Genomic DNA, 16,820 nt, shown 5'->3' on the forward strand with positions numbered 1-16,820 from the left:
TAAGTAGCTAGCATTTACCCAATTGAAAATTTTCTCAATGAACTTGATCTTGGTGTTGTTGATCTTCTAAACTAGGAAGTTTCCCAAGGATCTATCTCAAATGAAGGGAGATGAGAGTTAATCACATCAGTCATGAAGTATGGCAGGGTGACAAATGTCATCCACATCGGTGAACCCCATGTGTCACACATGTGATGAAGAATAGAAAGGGAAAGGGCTCTCTCTCTCTCAACAAAGTGATGCCCAAGAGGGGACATCCAAGGCCCTCTCCATATAAGGTTCTCTTTCTTCTGAGATAAGATTTATCTATAAGTAGGAGGTTAGAATTAAAAATATTTATGATTTATAGTACTTTATCATACTACAATTTTATATATGCCCTATTATGTTGGAATCTTATGATCTCGCCTTATTGCATACATATAATATCTGAACCAATCCTTTCACTCCCATGATCATCTACTAAAGACCTGATGCACATGCAGATAAAGTAGTAGATCCTTAAATTTGAACCATCAAAGTATCATCAAGTATGATAAAAACTTTTTTTTAAGGTTTAAACAAAAGCAAATCTTTTTAAAACTTTTCAAGTACAGGGCAAAGCAAAAAAGAGCACTTGATGAATATATGATCTTGTAGATCTAAGGAATAATGACTTCTTACGAAACTAGTTGATTCATTGTTAAGCCACAAAAGTATTAATAGATTATGAGCATCCTTCCGCCCATCCAAATGGCACAGCCGCACTCAACGAGATTGCCACGATTCCCTTGCTAATTTTAGTTTTTTTTTTTCTTAGCATTTAATAGGGCGATGGTTACGAGCTAAAACTCGACTTCTTTAAATGTGCGACATTACTATGTGCTTATTAGATCGGATAATCTGACTAGAGCTGCCACTAGTCAAATGTATATCAAAATCTACGAGTGGTTAGAAACTATAGAATCGTTCTTAAATTGGGGGTCTCTAATTTGCAGAATTTTACAATTTTTTATAGATTCAAGTGAAAGTCGATATCACTACATCAAATCATACTGCATAGGGTACCAGAACCCTAGGTGAGCAAAGTAAAGAAAATGAAAAATAAAATGAGTAGTAGAAGAGAATAGCTAAGATGTGCATGTGTGGAAGTCTTAAGTGTTTTAGGAATGTGTGGAGTGAAATACGTTTTGATTCGATATGCGAGAAGAAAATGAGAAAAACAGATACTCTTTTAAAAGGGATTGTCGGATGTCTCTAATTTCAGCCCTACCCATTGACTTTGGTATCTTCTTTAATTTTAGATGATTCATGCATCAGTTAAACAAAGTGGCAGTACAACAAGGCTTCCCTTAATATGACAAAGGATCATGATGAATTTAACATGTATAGCTTTAAGTAGGCATCAGTGCGCCGGAGCTTCGACTAGGCTTAGGATCACCCATAACCGGCTCTAAAGGAATTCTCCAGCAATGACTATACCTTCAAATGACCACTATCCCTTGTTGTCATACCTCTAGAATGACTTGCAATTGTGGCCTTTAAATATGTTAAATAATGACCCTTCATAAGTAAATGGCCCATAAAGGGCTATTTTTTATTTAAAAGAGCCTTTATTTTTTAACAATCCTTTATGCATCCGGTGCTTTTATGGTTCTTCGGAGTTATGGTATTCATCTTAGTCATGTCGTCCATCTGTTCTAACGGTAGCTAATTTGATTCGGTGATTATTTTCGAGAGGCATTGGGGATATTTTTTTTATTCGGCTTTTGTGAGTTGTTAATACCATTGGAGTCAAAGAAATGTATCTTAGATCGATTTGTGACTTACTGACACCTTCAAGCGAGCAACTGAGATCAAGCTAAATGGGTCATGGTCCCATTGATCCGTTTTGTTGATTATTTTAGGATCGCACCAATGGCCTTCCTGAGCCATCATTTTGGCCCTTTTAGGACCTTATGGGTGGCTTGGGAGTAGCTTTGTCATGACCCTACAAATTTGATTGCTCGGGTGACCCCAAGGATTCTGAATGAAAATGAGTTACGGGCCTTCCAATCTGTTAATTCACCCTGTTGGCTACTTCTGCAACCCCTCTTGAGCCGTACCTTATCTAGATGTATAACAAGTGTCTAGCTGTGCAAACACTTTTGGTCAAAGTTAAAGTCGAAGTCCACCAGTAGTTTAGATCTCATTTAGGGTGGTGTGTATGCATAGATCTTGATAAATATGCCTAGCCACGCCCACTTTTATTGGCTACATAATGACCTCTTAAAGCAAGCCAAAGCATATATTAAGACTTTAACCCTCATACCTCCTAGGTCTAAGGATTAATCAAATCCAATGCATCCTAAGTCAATTATATCCAGGTGTGATAGGCCTCCTCATCTAGAGATTTGACCTCAATCCGTCAATGCAAGTGCCAAATAGTTCTGATATCAGGAGCTTATATTCACAGTACACTCGTACTCCTAAATGGGGTAGGACGAAGGCACACCAACTTGTCTTCATGCCAAATAGTGACAATTTCCATCCTAACTCATTATCAACCCCGTCATATAGGTAGGAGACCATACCTATCATCACAATGACATCAATTATAAGTCTATCCTATAACTTGCTTGGTGGTCTTGGTATAACAAGGTGCTGATATCCATAGTACATGACTTTTCCTTCCTTAATGACTGTTGTATTCAATATTAAGTTTCCAAAGACATCTAAAGGGATCCTCTCCTCTAACTTAAACCCATAAATGTTTTTTGTCACATCCATATATCAGTCATGTTGTAGCAATCTGCCCATCTCGAACCCTTGGTTGTCATGAGCTACGACTAAGATCATCAATGTCACATATATTCACTGGTGGACGAGGTTCACAATGATTGTCTAGGGCACAACCCGGCAAGAACAAAAGCATTCTATGGTGATTTTCACATCCTCTCATCCATTAAGTGAAGTCTTTCAAGTTCACTCCATATAAAAGATTAAAAGAAAAAGACTAATCCAAAACAAAAGTGGGTCCTAAGAAAGGGAGCATTTGGAGGTGGAGATGCTCACCGTTAAAACCTTCAACCATCCAACTTCATAAGATGGGCAGTACCATTATGATTAGAGACTTGAAAATTCAAGCCATTCAAAAATTTAGTGGGTCACGCCACATGATTTTAGTGGTGTAAAGCATGATTTGACATGGTGTGGCCCACCTAGGTTATGGATCAACCTATTTTTTTTTCCTCCAACGAGAACACGAGGGAGCTCATGAAGACGCAATGCATGTTGTGCACACATCACGATGGTCCCTACAAACATAGTTGTAAAATAAGCTTAGATTCTGCAAACATTTCAAAGGATCCAACCTCTAGTTTAAAATAAAAAATTTAAAAATAATAATAATAATAATTAATCAATTAATTAAAAAACCACGAAAGAATAAAAAAATAGAAAGACAAAATGGGAGGGTATAGGCTGCCAATCCAAGAACCTAATTTCCCTTTCTTGTATTAGATTTTAGACTTTAAAATATACACAGATGATTATAATGATCCACGTACTTCAATAAGAGGCTATTTGTCTTTTAAAATAGTTAACTTTAGAGGCCACTTGGATGCAAGCTAAGTAATACCATGCATGGGTTTTGTGAGGTAACCAACTTGTCAATCATTATGTCTAAAGCAATTTATGTTCAACAATTATGCACAAAAACTGAGAAAAATAAAGATAATCCATTCTCATATATGATTATAAGCAAAGAGAGTATGTAAAAAAAGTTAAAATAAAGATAAGGAAAGTTTATCCTAGCTTACTACATGCAAGAATAAAATGTTCCTCACACATGATCACTTCTCAAAAATATACCACACAACCATCTATGTTCAAGCACCCTATGTGTACCACCATCATTCTTTAGGTGCCATATATGTGCCCAATAATGTCAATGTGCACAAGCGCTATTGAAGTGCTACATGCGTCATCTTCCATTCTAAGCTCATCACATATACTACATGTGTCACAATTCATCCTTATCAAAATCGTCAATGGGTCAAGCTTCAGCCTAGGAAAAACATTAAAACAGGCTAGGCCTAAACAATTCAACATCCAGCTGAAGACAACCCTGGGCTGGGCCAACCCAAGACTAAACCTGACAGAGAAAACTTGGGGTTGGCTAAAGCCCCTACGGGCTTCCATAAGAAGAGTGGATGAAGCCCAATTTCGGTGAAAGGCATCCTCGTGAATGTTTCCCACCTAATGAACGGCCTGGCTCACATGACTGAATGACATGTGAGCATGTGTGATGTGAAGAATTGCATATGGTGTGTCCAGGAATATATGCACTAGCTTGCATTTTATGTAAAATGCTCCCATGAAAATTAGCATGGTCCAATCATCAGGTGGGCCACTCAAAATGGGTTGTTAGAAGAAAAATGAGCAATAGCCCAAATAGCCCATGTACATCTGCAGATAATTTCCATTAGAGGGTGCGTTCACAACATCACCTACCTAACGAACAGCCTGGATCTCATACCCGTGTGCAACGAAGCATGATTGTACATGGTCTGGCCCACCTGAGTTCTGGATCCACCTAAATTTTGGAAGACAAGGAGATTGCAAGGGGACAAATGATGGACGGATTGGGTGAGTGGGGCCCACATGTGCATTTGTACATTAACATAGAAACGTTAGTATTGGATCCAGCCTCATAATAAAAAATAGTAGAAGCCATGTGATTTTCCCTTTATTAAAAGTTCACAAGCATTTGAAACAAACGGTAAGTTTCTATTGAATTTCAGTTACAAACTTACCAATACAGCCTCCTCCAAATCCATTGCCGAGCTTGCCGATGCACCAAACTTCACTCTGTTATCTTAAAAACAATCTGAAATCACCCTGGCCCACCAATCAACCGTTAAATAAAACGTCTCCAAATAGACCAAAAATGACTGAGGCTGTTCCCAATGCCCTGCATAAGGAACATTCTGCCCATGAATCATACAATTGGATTGAACCAAGATCAATTTCCAATCTTATGTTTCAGGCCCAAGAACAACTTCACCAACGTTAGATGAACAGGAGAGCTGGCACCACCAGTTCGTATGAACCGTGTTCTTTCATGAACACAATCTTCATTGTCGCACAGACTGCAAAAATCTTCAGATGATTTTGCGTCAAGGGGAATTGCATGATCCATACCGGAGGATATGCAGTGTCCTCAAGTTTTCAGTTTGTGCAAGTGAAGCCCATCATTCCGTAATCAACATCATCAATCTAATGCAGCCCACCATGGATAGACTATACCCCAGCGATTCCCTCAGTAGGAGTATCCTGACCTCTCAATTTGTGGCCTGTACATGGATGAAAAATACAGCAGTTGCCCATGCTCAGCTGAAGGGAAGGCCAAGATTGATGGCTAGGATCTTCTAGTCTATGAGATTTTAGGGGCATGGTCCATCCGCCTTGGGTAGCATGACCAATAGTCTGATCAATGAACAATGGGCCCCACTAGTACAAAATAAATACATGAGGATAGTGTATCCTTGACCAGAAGATCATACAATTTCTCTTCCATCCAAAGTCACCAAAGAACATTTCATCATGGCCACTTTCTGCCACCGTCTGATCCGGCCCATAACTTAAATGCAATACCATGCTCGCTCACACTGCCACTAGACAGGCCCCTTTGCCAAAACCACCCATGCCGAGTCATTCTCAGAGGTCCCGAACTCGAATGCCTCCTAAACGATCCCGATTCATGCCTCGTGAACCGCGCTGACGTGCTGAATATGTCCGATGTTGATAGCACACGCTCGGCTTCAAGGCCCGATCCGTAATTAGCCATAAGAAAGGAGTGGGTTGATGGCAGCTGACCGGAAGCAATGCTGACCCTCGTATCAGTGTCCTGAGGGGATAAATTGTCCTGGCTACAGCTGCCAGACCCCCCTCTCTTCTCATCACACTCATTGCATACTAGCTTCAAGGCCTGCACAACCTCGCCCATGAAAGGACGGTGGGTGACTTCCGGCTGAACGCACATCGAAGCAATGGCAGCTACTTTGGCAACACTGTCGAACGGGAAATCAGGACCAAGAGCCGGATCAATGAGCATCTGTAACCCCTCCTTGCTTGTGAGAAGCGGACGGGCCCAAGTGACTAGGTTCTCTTGACCCGGAGGTTGTGTCATGTCTATGGGTTTCTTTCCGGTTAAAAGCTCAAGAAGGACGACACCATAGCTGTAAACATCACTCTTGACGAGCAGATGTCCTGTCATCGCATACTCAGGAGCTACATAGCTGAAGAATAAGAGAGACCAACCCACATTATTTGATCACAGACATAGAAGTCACTGCCCAAAAACCAGAAATTTGGCAAACCTTGATGAGAACTGGACCACTCAACATGTGACTCATATCGTGAAGGGTCTATAGCACAACAATCACATTTGATCTGGTGAGATCTTGACCAGTGGATTGGCAGCTGATGAATGAGCACTAGAACAACAAATAATGGTCTGCATTAAATAGCCAAAACCGCTTAAGTCTTATGTTCAGTCAATCCATGTTGTGTTTTCATCAACAGACCATTGATTGCATGGCCACCTGATGAGTAGTCCTGATCTCCTTTAAATTTGCTGCATGTGTGGCTTTTGGTTGGATTTTAGGCAAACTGCATCGGTACCAGATAAGCAATCTTCTTCCTTTTTTTCACTTCAGTTAACCAGAAATGGCGAGAGAATATTCAATTTTAAAGCACAGGGGAAGGATGAAAGCATACCCAAAAGTTCCCACTATGCGGGTCGAGATATGCTCGCTTTCCTCATCCAGGGCTGTCTTAGCCAAGCCAAAATCAGACACTTTGGGAGTAAAATCATATTCCAATAAGATGTTGCTGGACTTGAAATCCCGATGGATAACACGAGGGCTTGAATCTTCATGCAGATAGGCAAGACCTCGAGCTGAACCAAGTGCAATCTTCGTTCGCGCATCCCAATCAAGTGAAGCAGTTTCCTTGTCCACTCCTAAAGCATGAGAGTCCCATTCAAAACCATCTCTCTACTTGAGAAAACATGTGAAGAGATCTTGTAATAAATATTTTAGACTTGGCATGGCTACTCGAAACAAAAGTATTTTGAATTCTATGCTTATGTAAGAAAAAATCGATGGTAGGATTTTGAAATCGAAATCTCTGAGCACATGACAAAGTGAGGTGTTCAAGATCCAAGCCTTCATCAAGTGGCCCCACCATGTATGCGGTTGCTTGAAAATCAGGCCAATCCAATCATCAGGCAGGCAACATTTGTATTAAATATGGACTGCTGGTCAATCTTTCTTAACCATCCATTTTCATACATGCATCCTGATTCTTTGGCTACAGCATGTACATGATGTTCCACACCAGTGTCACATGAGAGGTTGCACAAAATGAACGACCTGAACCTTGCACACATGCATCACATTAGACATGTTGGGAGAGGAGGAACGATAGGATCCTCACGCTGAAGATATGCACAGTGCACTAGGGTTTTCAGCATGTCCAAATTGGTCACGTGGTCATTTTCCATGGACGGGCCACCTTTCAGTTCATGGCAAGCATCATCATCAGAACCTTGTCCAGCTATATGGGGTTAGCTTTAGGAATCCCATTTCACCATTCATTCCTATCCACAGTGGGTCCCACGACATACCAATTTTCTAGAAGATTAAACCATGAGCCAACTTGCACAAAATGAAAACCCGAGTACACATTGCATATAGCCTTGGATCAAGGATCATATACTCCTCTTTGGAGAGTAGGATACCAAATCATTGCCGACCGGCAGAAGCATTTCTCAATATTCTAAGCCCATACGAGAATCAAAATGCAAAAGCATTCATACTCAGTACCATGCAAATGAGATTCCACACTGCCATTTGGAATGAGTTCATAGACCAGGCTGCGGCTATGCTCCTCAGTGCATATACCGATCAACTTGACCAAGTTCCTGTGATGCAAACGGCTAAGCATCTCAACCTCCGCCAAGAACTCCCGGGTACCCTGACGATCGTCTCTCTTGAGAACTTTCACAGCCACCTTTGTTCCGTCCTCAAGGACACCTTTGAACACACGCCCAAAACCACCTTCTCCAAGTATTGTTGAAGCATCAAAATTATCAGTGGCTTTCTCCATCTCAGCTAAGCTGAATGTTTTAGCAGATCCTGTATATGTTGCGATGCTAGAGCCGAAGGACAGCGATGGAGAACTGGGCCCACTGCCAAATATTATCGATCCTGCACCTACTTTTTGACGTGCCCAAAAAAGAATAGATTGTGTATGATTATAGATGAAACTCTGGGTGGAATTTGATACTAAATGCATTGGTCACAAGGATTTGGCTTTTGAGGAAATATATAATGTTCGAGCGAGCATTTGTTTTGCAAAGAAAAATGTAAATGACCACATGGGGGATGAGAGATGACCCTAAAATCTTCCCCATCCAATTGTCCACCATTAAACCAGGCCACTGGTTGTGATTGTACTTCTCATCAGATGGCTAGGATCATTGGTACGGAAGATATTAAGGCATGGCCCATCCCATGATGGGTCCCACCAGATCAACTGCATAAGTTGACAAAATGTAAGCACCACCTGTACCATTGTTGGGTCAAACAGAAAACAAAAGCTGTTTCTTTTTATTGAGCATCAACGAGCCTCCTCACATTTACCTGATGGCTTTCCAAGAGGTACTAAAGTCTGCAGAGTTGGTGCTGGCTGACAAGTATGGTTTCTGAGTTTCCACAGCAAAAGCCACATGGCTCCAAGAAAGAAAACAAGAAGTATAGCCGATGACAGAACTATGACGGCAATTAGGCTCCCATCCAGTCTTTCTTTTTGTTTCCTCACATCAACCCCAAAAGGATGCAATGCCCTTGGGTGATTGTCTCTAGGAAGTTGCCCAGCATCATTGATCGTAATGTCTGTGGGTGCCAAAGGTGGTGAGGGTGGAAGGCCTGCAGAAAAAGTAAAGTTAGCAAAGTAACCTTGGGGCCCATGGTTCAGTGATCCAACATTGAGCCAATGGGCCCCAACCATTAATGGAACATAAACTTTTACATCAAATCGGAAGACCCTACTCATCAAACCTTTCATCCTCTTCTCGTTGAATTATGGACCTTTGCTTGTTTTTGTTTTTGTTTTTCTTTGTTTATATTAACATTGGTCTAAAGGCCAAAATTCACTAGGTTAGTATTGGCCCATTGAGAAGATTTTTGAGGCATGGTCCATCTTCAGTGTGGCTCATCAAATCAATGGGATGGATCACTGAACCATGGGACCCACTTGAAAAAGTGAAAACCCAAGAAACCACACATCCTCAGCTCAAGGATCACAATTTCGTGCAGGCAAAGACAAAAAGGCACCATACCTGGATAACGAACATACAACACTTGGTAGTCACCGAAGATGGAAATCTTTATGACCACCCGTTTATGCCAGAAATTCTCATACATCAGAAATGTTGTAATGTTGTCAAATTTTTCTCCAAACGGTACAAGATCAAGGAAGACATCAGTCTCGCCGGGATTTTGGATTGCCGTATTTGCTCCCATAATGCGGACCTGGCTTTGTTTCATGAAAACTCCAGATGCAATTTCTTGGGCCAGCTCAGCAACCAAAGTGAAGAACGTGAGCAGTGCCACACCCAAACGCAGTCCAACCTGCATCGGCAATACACAGCCGCAAGGTGATCCTGGGGGGGTATTTGTTAATGGCTCTCTACATGACAGTGCCGAACAATCTGCAAATTGGATGGTGTTAACCTGTCAGTTTATGAACAACATTTGTTTGCATTGCAAACCTTCAGGTTATGTGATAGACGGAGGATACTATGCAAAGATAGAATGAGAAGACAAACTAAAAGCATAAAAAATAAAAATAAAAGAAGCAGCAGAGTTTGGCATATGTTTACCTTGATTAGGAGGCGGAGGCGGTAATGCTCGAGCAGGTGACCGCGCTGGTATCCTTGGCTTCCTTGGAGAAGACCCAGATGAGTAAATTGTGGGGGGATAAATGGGAACTTGCAGACAAAAGCAGGATCAGAAACAACTTTAAACACTGAATGAAACAGATCTCATTGAAAGAGAAACGAAAGATGTGATTCTGTGAAATGAGTTTTTACACACCTTCAATTTGGCTGGATGGAGCCGTCACTGAGGGAGAAGGTGTAGGGGCTTCCGGTTCAGTTGTTGGAGAGGGGGTTTCCGTAGGGGAGAGGGAAGCACCTGGCAAGAAGCTACTGAGTCTGAGTTAAGGGGGCATTTGGAGGTACTCTAAATTGCAAGCAGAATGGATACTTTGGTAGTTGGTAGAACATATGGTTGCCGTTTTGGTCAGGGTGGAGAACTGGAAACTCATTACACAGGTTATCGTTTTTTCCACCTTTACCGCTCCATAATGGATAATGATTTGGGCAGAAAAGCATCGTATGCAGCCCCACCTTTATAGGGAAATCCAAATGTATCCTTAAACCAAACGCAATCCCTGCTCAACACTTGTGAAACTGCTCAAACAGGAATTGAGGACTACTCAAGTACCTTGACTAGAGGGTGGAGGACCATGTGGCTTGTGTCTACTCCTCTTAGTGAGTACCACCGGAGCTTGTGACGGAGCTTGAGGGATCACTGGGCCTTCAGCAAAAACCAAAAGGGAGGGAAAGAATTCAATTATCTAAATGCCCACATACATATCAACTGTCATTTTTAGTTTCATTTACAGACTTTTCAGTGAAAATCCAACCTTGATGGTAGGATGGTGGAGGAAACACATGAGAAGGTGCAGATGCAGGGCTGCTGGCATTTTTCCTTGCATGATGCTTGTGAAATGAGATTGACACTGCAGGTGCAGATGCAGGACTACGAACCCTTTTACTTGCTGGAGGTTTGGGATTAAGAAATGGGATGGGCAGGGGAGATCCATTATTTGAAGGCTCTCGGCCCTCACGCCCAGGTGGGGCCGTAACAGGAGATATGCCTGCATGAGAAATCAACAATCACGAGCATTGAATTCATTCTCTGATTCATGCATTTACCAGTCCAAAAGCTTTATCTGTTAAAATACTGTTCGTCGGGGAATGGTTTGCAGGAGATGAATGGATGAAGTTCTCCCTCGCAGGTGCAGTAGCAACTGGCATTTAATATATTTTTCCATTGACGATCGAGGGAGAAATTAATACTGGAGAAACAGCAGGGTTTGCACATCATACAGAGGCGAGCACAAGGCTGATCATAAAGTTAGAATTTTTTTTTACCAAGAGGAATGCTGTTTGCGCACCTGCAATCACCAAACACTAGTGCCTCCCAAGTGCCAACATGGCACAGGTGAACAAGATCCAGGGTGTTCATCAGGTGGGTCGCCAGTGAAATTGCCCTGGTCCAAACATCAGGCCCATCCACTTATCAGGACACAGGACCATGCATGTACAAGGAATATGGCCATTGTTCAACATTTTTCTAAAGGTCCAGTTTTCGTACAGGTGTGACCCAACCGAAGAGTGGGGCATTTTGGTCTACTCTAGGGTGCATTCTTTGTGGCCCACCTGATGAACGTCCTAGATCTTGCACATGTATACATGTTACAAGGCACTTCTCTCCTCTTTCAAAGTTAGCTTGGGTAAGGCCCCAGTTGGCGGTGGACATGTTTCTTTCCTGGCATGATGGTGTCCCTCGTGCCGAAAATGGAGCCAAATGGAGGTTGCCTTGTTGGCGGTCCTTTGGTCAAAATGGCTAGAGAGGAATATCAGGTGTTTTAGAAACAGTAGGGCTGCTGTTTAGTCGGTAGTCAGTAAGGTTTTTGTTTTTATTAAGGATTGGGGTGATTGATCTGTTAGGATGGTTGTTTCTTGTTTTCGGGGTTCCTGTTGGGATTTGTTTGTGTTTTTTGCTTGTTTGGCCTTCGGGTTTGCTTAATAAAATTAATATCTTTCAAGAGAAAAAAAAAAAAAGACATCGTAGAAAATGGAAGACTTCAAGGTCCCATTGAAATACTCTAAGAATGCTTGGACTCAAAGTTTATAACAGAAAATGACGAAACCACTAATCGACGACCAGCAAGTTTTCCGAAACGGGATTGACTTATGACTTTCCAAGCCATCCTGAAATTCACTGTCATTACAAACAAATATTCATTGGTAAACAGTGGGTGCATTGAGAGAGTTCACCTGTACTGGGTGCATGTGGTGTCTGATTCTTAGCAGATGGAGATGCCCCCCTTGGGTGTTTATGCTCCTTACTTATGTGATGAGTCGGTGCATTTTGTGGCACAGATGCTGGTAGTGGCCCTTGGATGATTGGAGGCAGAAGTTCTGACTTGGGCGGCAATGCTGTTGGAAGAGGTGAGATGGGTCCTGGATTGTGTAACATGGAAATCTTATCAACAGTGCTGATGCCATACAGTAATATAGTGTCATCGTGATCTCATCAAGGTTACCTTTTGGCAGAGGTACTGGGCTTGATGTGTTTTTTCTTGGTGGTTTTCCATGATGTCCAGAGCTAGGTGTTCTTTCTTCAATAGGAGGAAGTGCATGAGGCATTGTTGGTGATGGGGATTTAGCAAAACCTGGAAGAAAACACATGCATCACATGTCTATAACAAAACTTTAAGGAACAGGAATTACCTGAAACAATCACGAAAGTACCTGTTCTGGTGGTCCACTTGATGCAAGTGGAGATGGGGACATTTTTCTTGAGAAATGAAGTTCTGTGCTGAAGCTACTGTACAGAGCACCCAATAGCACTATTCTATATATGTAGTGGGGTACATATGATGATTTTGATGGCAATTCCCTTAGAGGATATGCAACTGATCCAGCAGAGCCATTTCTCATGAAATTTTATTGAAAGCATTACTTAATTAAGGTTCATGCTAGATGTGTGTCTGGTTGTGTGTGTATTTTATTTTTATTTTTTGCCTCTTGTTTCTCCTTTCTCTTTTATATAATCTAATCTTTCAAAAAATAAAAATAAAAAAAATTAAGGGTCATGCTCTTTTAGTAAGAAGAGGGACAGTTAGAAAGAATACTTTCCCTCAGCTCGTAAGAATATCTTAGGATACAATCAGATGTACTATCAAATTGAATTGAATCTTATAGTCTAATGAAGTGAAAACAAGCATAATTCAATTGTAGTTCCCTTCCCAAGTGTTCTTATTGGTACTGGACAATTTCTATGAAACATATAGTTCTTTACTGAGCTTTGCTAAATGCACAGGCATGTGTAATAAAGCACATTGTCTTGCACCCCTAGGTATTCTATACCTACCCACCTATGTCGGTTTTGAGTACAGGTACCCTTTTGTTGAAGGTCATTCGAGCTTTTCCTGGGAGCATGGCATGGGTTACTTCAGCGCTGTAGCACCTGGTTCACAGACATTGGCTTGAGGCATTTCCTTTACCCCTTCTTATCCTGCCCTGAAAAAGCAAGGTCACATTGCGTCTACACATCACACATTCACCAAAATGGCACATAGGAGTGAGATCCAATCCATCCATCAAGTTGGTCTGACCTTCTACATGTTTTCCCAAAGATAAATCTGGTCCACTCAGTGTGAACACCAATATTGGAAACAAGTGGATGGGTTAAAAAACTTCAGCCAAGTTTTTCAAAGCCATAAATATGAAAACTGTGGCCAACCTGACCAGTGGATCAACCTGATTCTTAGGTTAGGGCATCAACACAGTGGTTCCTTTCTGATGGATGGATTGGATCTCAGACCTATCATGCCATGCTGGCACATGTGTGGCGTATACATGAACTTTATTGCACGTGCATAAGCGCTAAGGAAAGCTCTAGTTTTTGCAAGTTCCTCTTGACCAAACTGAATATTGGTACTTTGATTCCCATGTCCAACTCAGCCTTAAGTCGTCGCAATGAGAAACATTAAGATGCTAAATTAATACACACTTCAATTAGTTTAATCTTTTGGCAGAAATGCATAGGTTTGATGTCATTAAAAAGGACATCTTAACCTACTAAATCCTACCATATCAAATGCTTCTTCGACATCAAATTTAGAAGTAGGACACCGGCTTTTGATTGTGTCAAGAGTTTCTTTTATAATTAAAGGGCACTTTATTACCACCTCATTTGTTAACAACAATGCCAGGGATTTTTTATTATTATTATTTTTCCATTTCTTGAAACTTGGAATTGAAGCATGACCTCAATGTTGCAACAAGCATGAGAATAAGCCATTCAAAATGAGATTTTTATAGCCATTGAAATTCGGCTCAAATAAGTAGCTGCTTGGTTATCTTGTATAATGGGTTGTGATCCCCCAGAATGATTATCAGATATCTTGCAAGCCAAGAGATATGGAAACAGTTCTTATTGGACAAAATCACGAGATAACATCTCAGTAAACAGATGGTTAATCATGCAGAGGAAATCCAGGTCATCAACAACCAAATTTTCTAAGCAAAAGAAGAAAATAAAAATCTTAAACAGAACGTGGCTGCAACAGCAAATATTCAAGAGCTTCCATCCCATTGATTGAGAAGGTTGGTCAATCACACATGTGCATAGCCCCGGTGCAATCCTTTACATGGCCCCATTTGTAGATGCCCCGGCCACTGGCCACTCCACTCATCAAGTGGTCCACACTCCAGAGTATACAAAACAAGACGCTTCCCTTGATGCGCTTCTGCATGGTGGAGCCCACCTGATGGATGGCTCAAATCTCACACACGTGCTGCACATATCCAGATGGGCTGGGACATACTTAAACCTCCTACTTTGGGTACCGGTATAAATGGGATGAAAGAGTATAAGCTCCATGAAAGATAACGAAAATTCCTTCTTGTTTCTTCCAAGTTGTATTAGACAAGAGGAAGTTCAGATCAAAGAAACCTCAACAAAACTGAACTTCCAACCCATCTGATTTCGACTAAAATTGGATAACGACGCTGAATTCTGTTAGCAATGAATTTAATTATGAAATACACCAACAATCCCAAGTCCTTTGATGATTATTGACAACAAACCAAATCCCAATTCACACTCCAAACAAACAAAAACAAATATTCCATACATATCAACACACCAAAAACATAAACACTACAATTATTGCATGTACAGATGTTTCTCATAAAAGAAATCATGAAAATCTCGTCATTTTGGACCAATTCCACCCAATTGCAATATGGGTCAGATTCAAATTAGTCTAAAACCATATAAAAACAATACCAAACAAGATTCCAGAGGAATAACACATGCCAAATGCATTACCTTTCGATCCATGAAGTAAAGAACCAACTACGCAGAGAAACAGCGCCAAGAAAACCGCTCGCTGCTCCATTTATCCTCCCAAAACACTCATAAATCTCTACTATCTCCCTCTATTTGCTGGAATTATCACTCCTCCCAAAACCCCCCACCAGACATAGAAGAAAACCGAAGAACCATCTGAAATGAGCGATGGGTGGTCTTCTCAGGGAAGAAGAGGAAGAAGCAAAACCCATGATTTGAAACTGAATATAGATTGAAGAGTACCACAAACAGTAGAGGAAAAGCAATGGATAGGTAGATTAGAGAAAACCCAAATTGGGATTTGGCGGAGAGATGCAAGTGTTTGTTCTATCGTGAGAGGAAGAAATTGCAGAGGCTTGAGATTGCCATGAAAGGGCCAGTTTCTTCCGTCCTAAGTTGAATATACAGCATTGAAATCAATTTGTTGAGAGAGAGAGTGTGAATTTTGCACAAAACTCTGGTGGTAGTTCACCACCAAATTCCAAATGGTAATGAGTAATCTCTTTACACGTGGCACATATGTACCGTCCAATCCGTGGGGAATCCTTGGACGAAGCACATATCCGTTGATCAGTGCTGGCTGCGAAATATTGGGTGGTCCAAATTCTACGGGCGAAATCAGAGAGTTGCTACGTCTTCTCCGCGTGATTTTTGGTATCATGCGCCTATTGAAAAGAAAAGAAGTAAAGAACCCTCCACTCAGAATCCTGTCAGAAATTTGGACGGTTTGGATTCCTCTAGAAGTACGCCATGCTCACAGTGGATGAGTCACCACCATTTTTATATGATAGTGAACTTAACAAAGAGGGATGAGGGAGGAACAGTGGAAAGAGGATTAGATACAGGCAAGGTAGCCAAGCTTGTGGTACCGTACCATCTTTCCCGCTAACATGGCACTTGTAAGGAAATCAGTACCACGAAAATAGTAGGTCCCAACATAAATATCACCTGAAAAAAAAAAGGAAATTTCACTGATCATGTGAACCACATCATTTGAATCAATGGAAACCGACTGCCTGACTCACATATAGGTGTGATCTACGCATCAAGTGAATCAGCATGATTTTCGATCAAGAATATCTTGATAGTGGTTCCTACCGTTATCATGGTACTGATATCATATATCGGGAGTATATTGGTGAGAAAGATTTTACAGCTACCGCAGTTGCGGTACCATAGCATGTATGGGATCCATTGCGGACGGTGGATTGTGTGGGAACTGGGAAGGCGATGGTGGAGCGAAAAGATTCGGCACAAAATATTAATGCGTGGTGGGATCAGACTCTGCTCACTCAGAAGTCTTGGCTCTGTTTTAGTGGGCGAAGCGATGTGGTGACTCCGACGCGGCACACCGAACTTGGTGGTGTGTTGACGTCACCAAGTTCTATGGGTCCCACATGATATGTACATTTTGTGAGATTATTTTAGAGCGTGATCCAAAACTGAGGTGGATCGAAAGCTCACGGGGAGAACAACACGGACAACACTGGCGATTAAACGGCTGCCGTTGGAAATTTCCTGAGAATCGCGTAAGTTTTGGATTAAGCTCATATCTGTATTTTCCCTTTATATGGGTTC

The 16,820-nt window shown here is 41.5% G+C and overlaps 1 protein-coding gene across 3 annotated transcripts; it reads right to left on the bottom strand.

Moving 5' to 3' along the window:
* Positions 1-4,678: 4,678 nt before the first annotated feature.
* LOC131222786 (receptor-like serine/threonine-protein kinase ALE2) lies at positions 4,679-15,678 on the bottom strand. Of its 3 annotated transcripts, none has more exons than XM_058217982.1 (12): positions 15,222-15,677; positions 12,427-12,555; positions 12,158-12,343; positions 10,738-10,971; positions 10,536-10,628; positions 10,125-10,223; positions 9,911-10,018; positions 9,368-9,739; positions 8,670-8,954; positions 7,851-8,240; positions 6,742-6,985; positions 4,679-6,260 (listed from the first exon to the last, which is right to left on the bottom strand). In XM_058217982.1, the coding sequence occupies exons 1-12, from the start codon at positions 15,289-15,291 to the stop codon at positions 5,564-5,566; spliced, it is 2,907 nt and encodes a 968-aa protein (XP_058073965.1). In that variant the 5' UTR covers positions 15,292-15,677; the 3' UTR covers positions 4,679-5,563. The 3 variants fall into 3 exon arrangements, with proteins under 3 accessions (XP_058073965.1, XP_058073964.1, XP_058073966.1); XM_058217981.1 differs by having other exon boundaries at positions 7,851-8,243; XM_058217983.1 differs by lacking the exons at positions 10,536-10,628; positions 10,738-10,971 and having other exon boundaries at positions 7,851-8,243; positions 15,222-15,678.
* Between the last annotated feature and the right edge of the window lie 1,142 nt (positions 15,679-16,820).

The sequence above is a fragment of the Magnolia sinica genome, chromosome 13 (genome assembly GCF_029962835.1).
Source record: "Magnolia sinica isolate HGM2019 chromosome 13, MsV1, whole genome shotgun sequence".
Classification (NCBI taxonomy): Eukaryota; Viridiplantae; Streptophyta; class Magnoliopsida; order Magnoliales; family Magnoliaceae; genus Magnolia; species Magnolia sinica.

Bases quoted from the DNA above. Each gene is read 5' to 3' on its own strand.
- LOC131222786 (XM_058217981.1), bottom strand. From the start codon at position 15,291: ATGGAGCAGCGAGCGGTTTTCTTGGCGCTGTTTCTCTGCGTAGTTGGT. The intron at 12,556-15,221 runs GTAATGCATTTG...GTTTTCTTCCAG, and splicing joins TTTACTTCATGGATCGAAAG to GTTTTGCTAAATCCCCATCA. The intron at 6,261-6,741 runs GTATGCTTTCAT...CTTATTCTTCAG, and splicing joins CGCATAGTGGGAACTTTTGG to CTATGTAGCTCCTGAGTATG.